The 17,099-nt window shown below is 33.4% G+C and overlaps 2 protein-coding genes across 5 annotated transcripts in view; one reads left to right on the top strand and one right to left on the bottom strand.

Moving 5' to 3' along the window:
* Window positions 1-17,099, top strand: part of PARPBP (PARP1 binding protein) — a 103,802-nt gene that overhangs the window by 51,248 nt on the left and 35,455 nt on the right. For 2 of the 4 annotated variants that reach the window (XM_025881319.2, XM_025881318.2), the window contains 2 exons: window positions 10,411-10,546; window positions 11,232-14,109. The exons of 1 other annotated variant lie outside the window; for it this stretch is intronic. In XM_025881319.2, the coding sequence (XP_025737104.1) occupies window positions 10,411-10,546; window positions 11,232-11,569 (474 nt within the window). In that variant the 3' untranslated portion in view covers window positions 11,570-14,109. Of the gene's footprint in view, window positions 1-10,410; window positions 10,547-11,231; window positions 14,110-17,099 lie in introns of those variants that run through there. One more of the 4 variants, XM_073900404.1, reaches the window with a different exon arrangement.
* On the bottom strand, window positions 11,847-13,048 carry PMCH (pro-melanin concentrating hormone). Its single transcript, XM_025881216.2, has 3 exons — window positions 12,800-13,048; window positions 12,259-12,457; window positions 11,847-11,982 (listed from the first exon to the last, which is right to left on the bottom strand). The coding sequence occupies exons 1-3, from the start codon at window positions 13,046-13,048 to the stop codon at window positions 11,933-11,935; spliced, it is 498 nt and encodes a 165-aa protein (XP_025737001.2). The 3' UTR covers window positions 11,847-11,932.

The raw sequence follows: 17,099 nt of genomic DNA, 5'->3' as shown, positions 1-17,099 counted from the left end.
TGAGAGGAGAAAATAGGGAAGAAATGGTATCTCTATAGGATATAATGATTGTAATTTTTTTCCAAAGCTTAATTGGTTCTTTTACATCAGGTGGTAGAAGACATGGGGAACAGATGTGAGGTCTTTTTTACTAATATAAAGTTGCTTATGGGTTCCAATATTACAGACCCAGCAAACAAAAAATGTCCCAGAGTCCTTTGAGAATCCATTTGCAGCACATAAAAGTGCCACAGGATGGGGTGCCTGGGTGATTCAGTTGGTTAGGCATCTGCCTTCGACTCAGGTCATGATCTCAGGGTCCTGGGATTGAGCCTCACATCAGGCTCCCTGCTCAGCGGTGAGTCTGCTTCTCCATCTCCCTCTGCACACCCCCTACCCCCCGGCTCGTGTGCCCACTCTTGCTTTATCTCAAATAAATAAATAAAATCTTTAAAAAGTGCCATAGGGTATAGATGATAAAGCTTTGTTCTACAGTAGTGCTCTCCAGTAGAACTTTCTATGGAAATGTTCTGTAACTGTGCTAACACACATGGCTATCAAGCACTTGAAATGTGGCCATTGCAACTGAGGCAGTGAATTTTTTTTTAATATATTTTTTTAAATTTTTATTTATTTTTTTTTTCGAGAGAGAATGAGAGGGGTGAGGGTCAGAGGGAGAAGCAGACTCCCCGCTAAGCAGGGAACCCGATGTGGGACTTGATCCCGGGACTCCACGATCATGACCTGAGCCGAAGGCAGTCGCTTAACCAACTGAGCCACCCAGGTGCCCCTGAGGCAGTGGATTTTTAATTTTATTTAATTTTAATTGATGAACGACATGTGGCTAGCATATTAAAACAGTTGCAGTTCTGGTAGATTAGAGATACCTACAAAAGGAATAATGGGAGACCAATGAGTAGAGGAAATGGTGCTCTGACTGTGCGAGATGAGAGTAAGATTTAAATAGGCAGAGAGAATGGAAGAGGGACTTCCAAGCTGAGCAAATAACCTGATGAAAGTATTAGATTATATCACTTGTATAGACTATATATTGGGTAGTTGTACAAAATAAGTGAATAAATAGTTGGGTCAAGTTTAAGGAAAATATGGCTTTTGTGGTTTTAAGGAACGGTTATTTTTTATAGGGCTTTTTGTAAGGATATATGCATGAGAACCTGAGAAAGGTGGATTATTTAAGAACTTTAAAGGGCTGGTGGTTATAATGGGGCTTAAGGATTCAGCTGCATGATTCTCAGTACCCAAATGTGATTTAGGTTTTCTCTGTGTGTATGCATCTCTCTTGTTCTTTACCAAATGGTTTCACCACTCTGTTGAACAGAGTAGAGTTTACTTTGTACATGTTTTTCTGTCTCAAAGCTTTTGTTCTCAGGGTGATTTAGCTATTCTTTGCCAGTCTACTTCTCTCATTTCTGTATTTATCAGATGGTTTCCTTTCTCTCTATTAAAGAGTAGAATCCATTCTGGAAATCTTTTTTCTTCCTCCAAGCCTTTGCTTCCTCATGTCTGTGTTCCCTCATGCCTTCCTCTTGCATATATCTGTTATAGTCTTAAAATTTTACGTAACTGATTCATTCAGCAAATATGTATCAAATGCCTCCTGGGCTATGTCCTAGGCACTGGAGATACATCAGTGAACAAAACAGACAAAAACGCCTGCCCTCTTGGACAAGTCTTCCCCAGGTATTTGTGGGGCTGGGGTACAAGAATTTAAACAGAAGTCCTTGGCCTATCCCTACACCCCCTTTCAACCCTTGTTCTGTTCCACACCCTTAGAGGTGTGCACACTCTATTCCCCATAACCCTCGCCATAAATAGTCAGCCCTTGAGCCTAGAGGAAGAGGCCAGCACAAGTTCATTAAGGAGGGGAGGGCCACAGGAAGGCTAGAGCGGGTCACCACGAGTTGCCAGACTAAGGGTTTTGTTCGTGGAGCTTGCATTTTAGTTGGGAGAGGCAAATAATGAACAAAGTGAACAAGTGAATTATGTGGAACATTAGAAGGTGCTGTGGAGTGAAATAAAGCTGGGGAAGGGAGTTAGGAGAGTGTGTTCCTGTGTGTGTGTTTTGGTTTTAGATAGGATGCTCAGTAGAGGTCTCTTTGAGAAGGTGACATTTAGCAAAGACTTTAAGAGAGTGAGCACATTTTTTCATTATAATGGAGATGGGATGTTTTTATTAGACTGAACTAAAGTTGAATTCATTGGGCTGAGATAAGGAAGTTGGTATTTATTGAGTACCTACTAAGTGTCAAGTGTTATATTAGACATATTATATCCTTCATCCCAGTTAATCCTTGTTCAATTCTAGAAGGCATCATTTTCTAGATCTTATAGTTAATAAGTAAAAGAGCAAGGATTTGTATTCAGGTATAAGACTTCAAAGACTTTATGCTGTTTCCAAAGAGTAAATAAAGGCATAGTAACTATAGTGAAGAGTCATAAAAAAAGTAATGCTACTATTTAGGTTGAAAAATTATCTTTCTGCTATTTAACAAAATAAATGAAATTTCACTGATGAAGAAATGAATTATTTGATATATTTACAATCCATATACCATGAAGGGTAGCAAATCTGTTCTTTTGAAAAGATAATAATGTGGGGAGCCTGGGTGGCTCAGTCGTTAAGCGTCTGCCTTCGGCTCAGTCATGATCCCGGGGTCCTGGGATCAAGCCCCACATCGGGCTCTCTGCTCAGCAGGGAGTCTGCTTCTACCTCTCCCTCTCCCTCTGTGCTCTCTCTCTCTCTCTCTTTCTCAAATAAATAAATAAATAAAATCTTTAAAAAAAAGAAAATAATGTAAGAATGAAAAGATAAATTTAGAATATTTATTTTCAGTTCCATATTTAATAAGTATGTTGAGAATAATCTCCTTTTTCAAACTTGTTGATATATTGATCAGCCTAATGAGGCTTAACACTTTCATTATCTTATTAATGTAGCTAACTCCAGGAATGACTGTGACTTTACAGTATTTTGACTCATTTGTTTTAATTTAACTGGAGTCAGGCTTTCCTGTGTGAAGTACTATTTTCCTCAAACTGGGAACCTACTAATAATTCTAATTTAAAAAGAGCTTGTGGCAAAAGGACTTTTCCAATTCTTGGCAAGTTTGAAGTCCATTGCAATTTTACTGTGGATAGAAATCTTTCCAAAGGGGAGAAATCACTCTACAAAGGAAAAGGTTCAATCCTTTTCTGTCATGTGACTTGAACATAAAATGATTTTAACAGCCATGTATGAATCTGGACATTATTCTTAGTTGTTTAGTACTTCAAAAGCACTTTCAAGAGGGAATTGTTTTGCTTGTTTGTGATTCCAAATCAAATACACAGAGAGATTTGGAAGATTTGCAACAGGAAGTAATCTCAGTTCTATGTAGCCACTAATCCTGTGCAGAAAAATTCAACTTTTATGAACAAAGGAAAAGCAATCTCTTTTAAGTTATAAATAAAAGCCAGTGCAGCTTGTATTGTTTTAATAACTAAAATGAAGATGCTGATTATAAGTTCAGTTTTTGAGTTGCATTCCTAGAATAATTTTAGAGAGGCCGGGTCCTGAGGAATCTATTATAACAGATTTCTTACTCCAGAAAAACTGTCTTCATAGATATTATTACATTAATTAATTGCATGGTATCTACATGGATCTCTAGAACTTATATAGTCCTTTCAAATTTTTAACTTTATTTAATTCTGACAGTTTTGTGAGATAAATATTATTCCCATTTATGTGTGGATAAGTGAGAGAGGTTCAGAGGTTTACCCGAAATCATCTAGTTTATAAGTGATAAGGCCAGTATTAGAAGGCAGGTTTTTTCACTGAAAATCTGCTGCCTTTTCCATCATATCATTGTCTTTTTGTGCTACTCTTTTTAGCCAGGTATCACATTGTTGGCTGAAGTCAGGTTCTTGATCAGTGAAAATCTCTAGGTCTTTTTCATATGTTGCTTTTAAGTCAGGTTTTCCTCACCCTCATCTGTAATTGATATTTTGAACTTAAATACAGGACTTTGTTTATCCTCACTCATTTTTATCTTATTGTTTTCTACTTATGGTTCTAGCTTTCTGACATCTTTTCAATCTTGAGTCTGTCATCCAATTTATTATTTCTTCCAGCTGTGTGTCAACAGCAGATTTTGTAAGTGGAATGTCTTTGTAATTATCGGAACCATCTTAGTAATCGCTTTAGTATTCTATGTGCATATAGTTGGAATTAATAAGTCATAAATGATAAAAAAAGATTTGTGTACAGGGCAGGGAAAAGAAAACTCATATATAATCTTTTACAAGAAGAAAAAAATACCTTCAATGTAACTATTCAGTTATTTCTTTTTTTCTGAATAAATTTTGGAATTTAGTTAATACTGGTGTACAATTTTTATGAACAACATCAGTAACAACAAAAAGTCTCTTGCAACAATATAGGTGGTTATTGATAAAAACTATGAACAGGGTGTTAAATTAGGGAAGAAAGGAGTGTAACAGACATAACAAAAGGCAAATGAGCAAGCTTAAATTTGATAGGAACAAATTCAAGGTACATAGGTACAAAATATAAGAATTAAAAATTATAACCAAGAATCCTGGAGAAATTTCAATTTTTTAAATAGAATTAGCATAAATCTGAAAAATTTGAATGACTGTAAAATATTTGTGGGCAGTAAAGTTGAGGGGTGAGTTAATTATACATTTGTCAAACACACAGAATGTACAACACCGAGAGTGAAACTTAATGAAATTATGAACTTTGGGATAATAATGTACCATGCATTTGAGCACGTGAAAAATATCAATGATAACTAACCCTCCTTCAATTTCCTTGTTCTTCAAGTCAGGTAAAATTAAAATATTTAAGGTTTTAGTATGCCATGCAAACAGGGGCAGCTAGTCAATTACATGCATATTTACAAATAACAAGAGTTTTACTACAAGGGATGGAAATTTTAAGCTCCTTCCTCCACAAGTGACTCAATTCTGACTACTCTTGTAGTGCTACATTCCTAGTAAAGAGAGGGTTATTAATTTGATTGATCAAAAATCAGTGATTGGACCACAGTGAGTAGTGGACATTCCTTATTTTGTGTTAATAGGAGTGAAACAGAAAATGGCTATTTAGAAAGTTCTGAATCACACTTATAATGAAACTTTGTGTGTTTAATTGCACTGTTTTGTTTCTTATTTTAAAGAGTATGTGACCCTAAAGTATGCGGGTCTTTAGGTCAATTTCTTTTACAATACCACCCACGTCTTTTTGTATCACATAACTTTCATCTTTAATCGTTTTCAAAGCTCTCAGAAAAACAATCTGAGATAAATGTAATAAATTATAAGATAGAAATTTTCAATGTCAAGGTATGCTATTATTTTAGTATTATAGTAATATACTTTTTTTTGCTTTTTTTAAATTTTATGTTATGTTAATCACCATACATTACATCATTAGTTTTTGATGTAGTGTTCCATGATTCATTGTTTGCATATAACACCCAGGGCTCCATTCAGTATGTGCCCTCTTTAATACCCATCACCAGGCTAACCCATCCTGCCACCCCCCACCCCTGTAGAACCCTCAGTTTGTTTCTCAAGTCCATAGTCTCTCATGGTTCATCTCCTGCTCCGATTTCCCCCCCTTCATTTTTCCCTTCTTACTATCTTCTTTTTTTAACATATAATGTATTATTTGTTTCAGAGGTACAGGTCTGTGATTCAGCAGTCTTACACAATTCACAGCGCTCACCATAGCACATACCCTCCCCAATGTCTATCACCCAGCCACCCCATGCCTCCCACCCCCCACCACTCCAGCAACCCTCAGTTTGTTTCCTGAGATTAAGAATTCCTCATATCAGTGAGATCATATGATATATGTCTTTCTCTGACTGACTTATTTTGCTCAGCATAATACTCCAGTTCCATCCACATCGTTGCAAATGGCAAGATTTCATTCCTTTTGATGGCTGCATAATATTCCATTGAATATATGTATACCATATCTTCTTAATCCATTCATCTGTCGATGGACATCTTGGCTCTTTCCACAGTTTGGCTATTGTGGACATTGCTGCTATAAACATCGGGGTGCACGTACCCCTTTGGATCCCTACATTTGTATCTTTGAGGTAAATACCCAGTAGTGCAATTGCTGGGGGATAGGGTAGCTCTATTTTCAACTTTTTGAGGAACCTCCATACTGTTTTCCAGAGTGGCTGCCCCAGCTTGCATTCCCACCAACATTGTAGGGGGGTTCCCCTTTCTCCACATCCCCGCCAACATGTCGTTTCCTGATTTGTTAATTTTAGCCATTCTGACTGGTGTGAGGTAGTATCTCATTGAAGTTTTAATTTGGATTTCCCTGATGCTGAGTGATGTTGAGCACTTTTTCATGTGTCTGTTGGCCATTTGGATGTCTTCTTTGGAAAAATGTCTGTTCATGTCTTCTGCCCATTTCTTGATTGGATTGTTTGTTCTTTGGGTGTTGAGTTTGATAAGTTCTTCATAGATTTTGGATACTAGCCCTTTATCTGATATGTCATTTGCAAATATCTTCTCCCATTCTGTCGGGTGTCTTTTGATTTTGTTGACTGTTTCCTTTGCTGTGCAAAATCTTTTTATCTTGATGAAGTCCCAATAGTTCATTTTTGCCCTTGCTTCCCTTGCCTTTGGCAATGTTTCTAGGAAGAAGTTGCTGTGGCTGAGGTCGAAGAGGCCTGTGTTCTCCTCTAGGATTTTGACAGACTCCTGTCTCACATTTATGTCTTTCAACCATTTTGAGTCTATTTTTGTGTGTGGTGTAAGGAAATGGTCCAGTTTCATTCTTCTGCATGTGGCTGTCCATTTTTCCCAACACCATTTGTTGAAGAGACTGTCTTTTTTCCATTGGACATTCTTTCCTGCTTTGTCAAAGATTAGTTGACCATAGAGTTCAGGGTCCATTTCTGGGCTCTCTCTTCTGTTCCATTGATCTATGTGTCTGTTTTTGTGCCAGTACCATACTGTCTTGATGATGACAGCTTTGTAATAGAGCTTGAAGTCTGGAATTTTGATGCCACCAGCTTTGCTTTTCTTTTTCAACATTCCTCTGGCTATTTGGGGTCTTTTCTGGTTCCATACAAATTTTAGAATTATTTGTTCCATTTCTTTGAAAAAAGTTGATGGTATTCTGATAGGAATTGCATTAAATGTGTAGATTGCTCTAGGTAGCATTGACATCTTCACAATATTTGCTCTTCCAATCCATGAACATGGAACGTTTTTCCATTTCTTTGTGTCTTCCTCAGTTTCTTTCATGAGTATTTTATAGTTTTCTGAGTACAGATTCTTTGCCTCTTTGGTTAGATTTATTCCTAGGTATCTTATGGTTTTGGGTGCAATTGTAAATGGGATGGACTCCTTAATTTCTCTTTCTTCTGTCTTATTGGTGTACAGAAATGCCACTGATTTCTGTGCATTGATTTTCTATCCTGCCACTTTACTGAATTCCTGTATGAGTTCTAGCAGTTTTGGGGTGGAGTCTTTTGGGTTTTCCACATACAGTATCATATCATCTGCAAAGAGTGAGAGTTTGACTTCTTCTTTGCCTATTTGGATGCCTTTTATTTCTTTTTGTTATCTGATTGCTGTGGCTAGGACTTCTAATACTACGTTGAATAGCAGTGGTGATAGTGGACATCCTTGCCATGTTCCTGACCTTAGGGGGAAAGCTCTCAGTTTTTCCCCATTGAGAATGATATTCGCTGTGGGTTTTTCATAGATGGCTTTTATGATACTGAGCTATGTACCCTCTATCCCTATACTCTGAAGAGTTTTAATCAGGAAAGGATGCTGTACTTTGTCAAACGCTTTTTCTGTATCTATTGAGAGGACCATATGGTTCTTGTTCTTTCTTTTGGACGTTAAGTATCCTAAGATTACCGTTGAACTGTTGTGGTTCTTATGTTTTGAAATTTTTATAAATAATATATTTTATGGTGAATAAAGTGGTTAACTATTTCCTTTCACATCTGAATCCATTCTCAGTATTTTAAGAAACCATTGCCTTGCAATTCTGGTTTTCTGAAATTACCCTACTGTCACTGAGGCTCACAAATTTCTCTATAGGAGGCCTGAAGAGAGGAAATCTATGTAAGGAGGGCTATGACACTTATTTTGTGACTGTATTTACATAACAAGGAAAGGTTTTTACTTAGATGTTTGTCAATAATTACTAAAAATAACACAGCTTTCTAAGGATATGTTTATTTTTGCTAACCATGAGATTGAGAAAACATTAATTTTCTGTCCTAAATAATATAATTATTGTATTTTTATTTAGAAATGTTTTATGGGGGTTGCTGATGAAGGTTTTGTGGTGGGATGCTAAAGTCCTCCAAACCACTCCCAGGTGCATTCACTCTTTGTCTACCAGGAAAGTGATCCCAGCCAGCCACTTAGCATTCACTTGCCTTCATGGTCTTACCATACTCTTTATAACTCATTATGGGCAATAAGTTTATAACTCTCTCTAAGCAGTAACTCTGGTGAAATGAAAGAAATGTTGTGTAATGTCACAGATAATAATAATGATAATAATAATAAAGATAACATCAACAGTGCTGGTTTTGCAGATAGCAATAAAAGGTCTTTGATAATGTTATTACAGTAATGACGTGATATAGTATAAACTTTATAAAGTTCGTTTTATTAACAAAATTTATTTTAATAGCTTTATCATTTGTTTTAATTCTGTTTTTATGGAATAAATAGAGTCCAGAAAGGTCTAGTTAAAACCTTTGGTTATACTTTAGGGCATCTCATGATGGAAACTGTATAATAGTAGTTGTATTCATAGAGATTCAGGAAGATATTGTGTTGTAGTCCATCATCCATAATCAAGAGCTTATTCTCTTGTACTTTTTAAAATAGTTTTTGATCGAATCATGGAACACTACATCAAAAACTAATGATGTAATGTATGGTTACTAACATAACATAAGAGAATAAAACAAAAATAAATAAATAAAAATAATAAAACCAAACATAAAAAAAATAGTTTTTGATCTTTAACATTTTCACATTTTTTTCAATTTTGTGAATTTTTGTTTTTAAAATAGAAGATATCAAACTCCAATTGTCTAAATTTCCAAGCAAATTAAACATAATTTTTAGTGATCTGGGAACTAGAGCCAGAATGATATAGAACTTGATATATAAAGAATATAAAACTTGTCATCCTGGAAACATTTGCTTTTTTTTTTTTAAGATTTATTTATTTATTCATTTGCAAGAGAGAGAGAGAAAGAGAACAGGTGAGACTGAAAGCGTGGGGGAGGGGCAGAGGTAAAGGGAAAGGGAGAGAAGCAGACTCCCTGCTGACCTTGGAGCCTGACCTGGAGTTCAGTCTCAAGACCCTGAGATCATGCCTTGAGCTGAAATCAAGAGTTGGGCAGTTAACCAATTGAGCCACCCAGGCGCCCCCTGGAAACACTAGCTTTTATGAAGCAACTGGATTAACCTAATTTCTTTTAAACTGTAGTCTGTTGATGTCACTGCCATTATCTTTGCTAACACCTAAGTTGGTTAATGCAATGATCCCTCTGAATGTATAACATAATATTTAAATACTGAATATGAAATATAAAATTGTTTCAGATTTTATGAACAACATATTATGAATCAGTATTTTGTAAGTAATTTCAGCATAATATAGTTATGCTTTGAAGTGTTAAATTTTTGAATTATTGGTCTTCTTTATTTATTCATTTATCTGAAATTTAAACATCTACTTCTGAAAAGGATTTGACATCTCAATTTGAAGATATCTCTCCATGATAACTGAAAGTCATTACACATCAGCTCTAATTTATTGAAATTTGCATTATCCATATAGATTACTTTGTTCTGAAATTAATTTCTATCCCTAAAATGGCCACTGGTTTTATGTTTGCAGAATACATTTCCAAAACTACTTTTTTGACATCCTTTTTTGTGGTTAAGAATTAAATTTAGCTTTCTGATTTTCTCCTACTTACGATCTTTGAAGATAAATGCAAGAGTTTATTTTGAATATTTGACCATTAAATCACTTGGTCAAATCTTCCTAGAATGGTATATTTGAATTGTCTTTATTATTCTCCTAAATATGCAAGTAGTAACATATTCTGCAGTCTAAAATTGATTTTTCTAAACTGTTAAAAAGTACAAAAAGTGTGCGTAAAGCTGGTATTACTGAAAAGAACAAACATGCCAGTGTAGCAATGGATGAGTTTGTAAACTATGAAACATCAAGGGTTAACAGTTTCCAATGAATAATGGAATTTTTAAAGGAAATTTTGTATCTTGATTACCATAGAGTATATTTCTATCTGGATGAAAAAATAAATCAAAATAAATCAAATAAAATAAATTGTGTACTTTCTTCTTTCTTCCTGTTACTAGATGAAACAAACCTTAATTAGGTCCCAGTTTGCTTGTACTTATAAAGATGACTGCACAATAAGCAAGGATAAGTGGAATGATGTTAATTCAGCATCCAAGCCTTTGTATGTACTTCACATGGAAAATGACCTTTCTGGTAATTGAGCTTGAGTAATTAAATAACTATTTAATTCTAGTATATTAATTGTTTTTTTAAAGATTTTATTTATTTATTAGAGAGAAAGAGCGTGCACGCACATGAGAGAGAGCATGAGCAACAGGAGGGGCAGAGGGAAAAGCCAGCTCCCCCCTGAGCAGGGAGCCAATGTGTTGGCTTGATCCCAGGACACCGGGATCATGACCTGAGCAGAAGGCAGATGTTTAACCGACTGAGCCACCCAGGCGCCCCAAATTGGCTTTAACTTAAGTAAAACGACATTTTGTTTTACAAAGTATGAAAAGTGAAATGTAAAGGTTTATATTTTTAAGACCTGGGTTTATTTAAAAAGTTAAATCTAGGTACACATCTAAGGAGGAATAGGACACGTTTGATTTAACTAAATGTATTTAAGGAGTAACTTGTAGCATTTAAGGATTAAGTGTCATGCATTCAAAGAAAGTAAATATTTGTTGTTTGCAGGGATAAAAAAATGATATGGTAGAATGAAAAGTAATGTGCTAGTAATGTAGTTGTATTTGTTAATCATGTGACTTACAGCATTATGTGATTGCAAATAAAATTTTTGAATATTCTTTAGCAATTTTTAAAGTTTATTGTAAAATTTTCACATGTAATTCTAAATATTATGTAATTTCTTTCTTCTTTTCATCTTGCATAACAGAAGGTGTAAATTCATCTGTTGGAAGGCCAACAATTGGAACAAGTTCTGGAAATGTTCCTCTGGACAGAAGTAAAAGTGAAAAAGTAACAAGAAAATCAAGTAGTCAGACAGGAAATAAAAGCTCAAAAAGGAAACAGGTGGATTTAGATGATAAAAATGATCTCTGCGATAATGGAAATGAACCAGCTCAACATAAAAATGTTAAGATACCTGAGACATCAAACAATTTCCAGAATAAATTGTGTGGCAAAGTAGCCAGAGTAGCAAAAAACAAGTGTACAGCCAAGGACAAATTGATTACTGGCCAGACAAAGTTAACTCAATTTTTTAGACTATGAATTTGTTTTTTATGTGCTTTAGATTTCTGTATATATTAAACTATTCACCAAAGCCATCTACTTAATTTTTAAGAGAGCAAGATGTAAGTTATGATTCTTTATTATATTGGTCTGAAGTGTATATAAGGTTAGTATGTTAAGCATTTACAAAATACTAGTAAGTCATAATTATGCAGAATATTCACAAAGTTTAATGCACAGATAAAGCATATCATTTAGGCTACAGATATATGTTAATAGCTGCTTTCTTTTAAGACAGACATTTAAAATAATACAAGTCATAATAATGTTAAGGGCTTTTTCCCCAAAAGACAATTAAATGATTTTGTTTTCTTCAGAAAAGATGATGTGGTCCAACAGGTTTCAGACTTGCCAACAAGGTCGATAGACTCTTCCCAGCATGCACCTGAGCACTGGAGGAAAAAAAAGTTTAAATTGTTTAAAGCACTATTATTATGACACAAAATTTATTAGAAATAGGAGAATGGATCTAATATAGCTAATTCTGAATAAATCAAAATTACAGCAACTCTTGAATGCCTTTTAATCCCACATCTTTGGCAGGGGTCACTTAACTGAACCATGGTCTTATTTGATTTTCTTAAGATTGGTTCCAAATCCAGTTAAACTCAGAGTTCTATTTTTATGGTATTAAGATACAAGAATTGAATTTTAAAAAAACTACTCACTGTCAAAATCTCTCCTTCCTATAGGAAATTTAGCTGAATTTTCTTCATCCCCAATTTCTCTCTTTTCTTGTGTTGATTCAGTATTCTGAATTCCATTCTCGGCTGGAAAAGCTACAGATCCTTTTAGAGCAAGATAAGGTTTTATAGCCAGATTCAGTGGCAGACCATGATTTAAGAAATTGTGTTTGGAGCCTGTGTTCTGTAAAGAAAAGGTTGATTTGTGTTTTAGCTGTCTTACTGGTAATAGAACTACAATATATTTGTATAATATTCTCATTGATCAATTTAAAGATGCTCTGCACTGTTTGACTCTAAAAATACATTAGATACAAATTTTTGGGGAAAAAAACTTTTGGATAAGAAGTGTTGTCCAGAGTGGAAGAACAACGTGGTATGTATGAAATTTCATCAGTTGTCCTAAAGAATAGTGTGACTGTTTATATATACTTCTGTTTATAAAAGTATCAATTTTACTTTCAAAAGTATCATAAAAATCATTCAAATTTCCATTGAAGAATGGATAAGTCACATTGCCACTCACCTTTGAATTTTTGTTTTCCTCATCACTCATGAAACTGCTCTCATCATTTTTATATTGTTCCAGAGAAGGAGCAACAACTGATTTTTGTGGAGTATCTTCCTTCTGAAAGGCTTTCCCCAGCCGGAATGTATTAAATACCATGTCATCTTCTAAATTTCTTATGGACTTGGATGCTGAAAGTAAAATGCCTTGAGAAAACAGAGAAAAAGTTAGTATTAATAGGTAGGAAGAGAGACTCATTTTTGCCATTCTTAGTTTGATGTTTGCATAGAGTCAAGCAAGGATCTGTAAAATGAAGAAAAATTTCTCAGTCAACCTACTTTGTAGGTGATTCCTACCTTTATATATTTTCTAACTTGAATAGAAAGCACTTCAAAGATGTAGACTTTCATCATTGGAGAAATGACTCATCAGAGGCTAACCACTTGTATAGCTGCTAATACCTACATTGTTTTGGTTTTAGTGGCATATTGTTTATTTTGAGTGCGAATTTTCTCGGAATCTGATTAAGATCCTTGGTAGAATGCTTTCTGTTGAGTAGATTATAGTCTCTTGAAAATGGATTGTTGTTAAGGAAGACCATAGGACACCAGGCTCTCCATATTCTTATTGTTTTCTTTTGTATATTTTCTGATTAAGTATGATATTAAAACTAAAGTTATTTTATTTAAAGTTGATAAGGATAAAAGTGTTATTTACTTTTAATCCTGATTAAATCAAAATAATCTTCAAAAAGGATTTTCTTTCATAAATGCTCAGTTTAGTCTTTGGTGATTAAAGTATATATGCCTGTCAGTGTGAACAAAAAGTCATCCATAATATATCAAAAATTGACCTGTCAGGTGTGTTTTATCTCTGCATTTGCAAAAGGATATTATTGACATTTATTAATGAATTTAACAATTAATGAATAAAGTCCATGAAGAGAATATTTATGTGTTCCATAAATATCAATTTTGGATGAATATGTTGTATGATTCTTAATTAAACATTTCACAATAATTTCTCATTTTGACCCCACCAAGTAAGATAATACATTCTTGTAATTGTCTTCTGGTACATATGTGCAAAAATTTTTCTAGAGTATATTCCCAGGTATGGAATTTCTGAGTCATGGAATATACATGTTCAGCTTTACATATGCTAAAATGTTTACAGAATAGTAGTAGCCAATTCAAGCTCCCACCAGTGAGGTTTGACAGTTCCCATTGCTCCATGTCCTAACCAATACTTGGATATCTTATTGTCCTTTTGTATTTTTCTGATTCCCAAAGAAGTTGAGTGTCTTTTCATATGTTTATGAGCCATTTATCATTCCTCTTATATAAAATGTCTTTTAAAAAAAAATCTTTGTCCATTTTCTTTTTGTTTTTTTCATATTGATTTATGGGAGTTCTTTATATATCTTGGATATTATTCTTTGTTAGTTACATGTGTTTTAAATATTTTTTCCCACTTTGTGACTTGTCTTCTCAACCCCTTTATGGTGTCTTTTGGTGAATCAAACTGCTAAATTTTTATTGTTTAAATTTCTTTTTTTTTCTCTTCATGATTAGTATTTTTGGCAGGTTATCATTTAGAAATTTTTTCCCAACCATTTGATGTTTACATTTAAATTCTTAATTCATCTGAAATTTTGTGTATGATGTAGAATAGAGATACAATTTTACTTTTTCCAAATATCCTCACACATTTCCTGAATAATTCGTCCTGACTCCACTAATCTGCACTGACTTCTCTGCAGTATATCAACTTTCTGTGTACATGTGGGTCTCTTTTTGAACTCTTATTTCACTGCCAAATCTTCAGTCTTAATTGTTATAATTTTAAAATAATTTTTGATACCTGGTAGGTCAGGTTTTCCAGCCCCCTGTTCACCCATCAGTTTTTCTTCTACAGCAGTTCCTTGACTATTCTTGTCCATTTTTTTCATATAAATCTTAATATCAGCTTTTCAAGTTCTGTGAACAACTTTGGTGGGGATTTGAAGGCAATAGTATTGATTCTATAGATTAATTTTGGAGGGCAATTGACACTTTTAAGATAATTCATCTTCTTATGCATGAACATGGTACTTTTCCATATTTATTTAGATTTTTTAACCTTTTAATAACATTTACTATTTTCTTCATAAAGTTCTTACATATTTTTTGTTGAAAGTTATAATTTTTTATAATTATAATTAAGCTATTTTAGTTACTGTAAATGGTATCTTTAAAAAATTTACCTTTTCTAACATTATTGCTGGCTGTACATGTGCAGTTGGCTTTTGTGTAGTGCTCTTATATACAAAATACTTTCTAAATTCTTTTTAATTCCAAATAGTTGATAAGTGTATTAATTCTTTTGGATTTTCCATAAAGACAATTGATATAAATAATAAAATAATGGCATTTTATTTCCTCCTTCCAAGTCCTTCTGTATTCGTGTGTGTGTGTGTGTCTGTCTGTCTGTGTGAGCATACACACTGATATTGACCAAAACTCCAGTAAGTGTTGGAAATGGAAATAACAGACATCTTTGCAGCATTACTGATTTTATAGAGTGCTTTTAATGTTTTACCATTGAGCATGATGTTTGCTCTTGGCTTTTTATAGATATTCTTTATAACTTGCAGGATGTTCTCTTCTATTTCTGACTGATAGTTTCTATCATTAATTGTTATTGAATGTTATTGAATTCTTTTTCTGCATCTATTGAGATGATCATGTCGTTTTTCTCCTTCAGTCTTTAGTAAATGAAATGAACAGATTTTTCTCATGTTAAATCAACCATGTGTTCATGAAACAAACCTTTTAAAAATATAATTTGGTTCAATGTGATAATATTTGATTTAGTATATTTTGTAATTATTATCATGACTGAGATTGATATGTACTTTACCTTCCTTATGTTGCCTTTGTCTCTTTTGGCATTAAGGTTCTACTAGCTTCATGAAATGAACTGGGGATAAGTTTATTCCTTTTCTTTTCTCTCTTGTAAAACTATTTGAGTGTGGTGTTTTCTTGGTTGGATTTCTTTTAATGATTAATTCACTTTCTTCAGTAACTGTAGAAACATTCAGCTTCTCTCTCTCTCTCTTTTTTTTTTTAGTTTGTTTCAGGAATTTAAATTATAGAATTTCACTTAAGCTTTCAAATTTGCTAGCATAAAGTTATTAATAATATTTTCTTCTAAATTTTTTAAACCTTGCTCCATCTGTAATTGTATTTCATTATAATTATGTTTATTTTTACTCTTGTGGTCTCTGCCTGTCTCTCTTTCACCCCTCTTTTTTGATCAGGCTTGTTAGAGGTTTATCAATTTGATTAGCCTTTTCAAAAATAAACTTTTGGTTTTGTTGCTCTTCTCTATTTTTCTATTTCATTAATTTCTGCTTTTTATTATTTTGGGAGGGTTTATTTTTTAATTCTTATAACTTCTTAAATTGGAAGAATAAATCGTTATTATTTATACTTAAAAATAAGCACTTAAGGCAATATGTTTCCCTTTATGTATCATTTTTGCTAATAACCACAATTATTGATGAATAGAATATTCAGTGTTTAATAATAAAAACAATATTCATTGTTTTTATTATTATTTCTTCCTTAGCTCCTCAATTACTTAGATATTTTTAACATTCCAAATATATGGGAAATTAATTTTGGGGAGAGGGTACCAAGTTCCAACAAAATTGTTGTCAGAAGTTTTGGTCTATAAATTATAGAGTATTTGAAATCATAGATTGAACAATATATAATTATGATTTTCAGCTGTTTTTGACATACAAATACCAATTTCATATAGTTCAACATGTAGAAACTTACCATATAGCCTATAATATCTTCACTTTACATTAAAGTTCTGTTTATTCTTGAAAAGAATATGTATACATTATTGTTGAGAGAAGGATTCTATATGTGTCCATAAGATAAAACAGGATAATATGTTGTTTAAATCTTGTATGCTTTATATATTTTTTTGTCTACATGGACTATCATTATTGAAAGATATACACAAATCTTTCACTACCATGAACTTATCTAATTCTTTCTGTAGTTTGCAATTTTTGACTTATTTTGAGCTGATGTTATTAGGACACTCAAATTAGAAATTGTTTCATCTTCCTCATAAACCAAATCATGTATCATGACCCTCTCCAGCTTTAATAATGTGTCTATTACTATTATTTTTTCTGTATCTTTATGTTTTAGATGTGTCTATTGTGAATACCATGTAGCTGAATTTGGAATTTTTAGTCTGACAGTCTTTGCATTTTCTTGGAGACTTTAGTCTGTTTACATTTATTTTGTTTACT

The sequence above is a fragment of the Callorhinus ursinus genome, unplaced genomic scaffold (assembly GCF_003265705.2).
Source record: "Callorhinus ursinus isolate GAN/ISIS: 27379988/994484 unplaced genomic scaffold, GSC_fseal_2.0 scaffold14, whole genome shotgun sequence".
Classification (NCBI taxonomy): Eukaryota; Metazoa; Chordata; class Mammalia; order Carnivora; family Otariidae; genus Callorhinus; species Callorhinus ursinus.
This window is presented reverse-complemented; position numbering and strand designations above follow the sequence as displayed.

What these genes read in the sequence shown, in the direction of transcription:
- PMCH (XM_025881216.2), bottom strand. Translation starts at nt 13,048, where the DNA reads ATGGCAAAAATGAGTCTCTCTTCCTACCTATTAATACTAACTTTTTCT. An exon ending in AGGAAAACAAAAATTCAAAG is followed by an intron (nt 12,458 to 12,799) that starts GTGAGTGGCAAT and finishes TTTTCTTTACAG; the next exon opens with AACACAGGCTCCAAACACAA. An exon ending in AGGAAGGAGAGATTTTGACA is followed by an intron (nt 11,983 to 12,258) that starts GTGAGTAGTTTT and finishes TTTTTCCTCCAG; the next exon opens with TGCTCAGGTGCATGCTGGGA.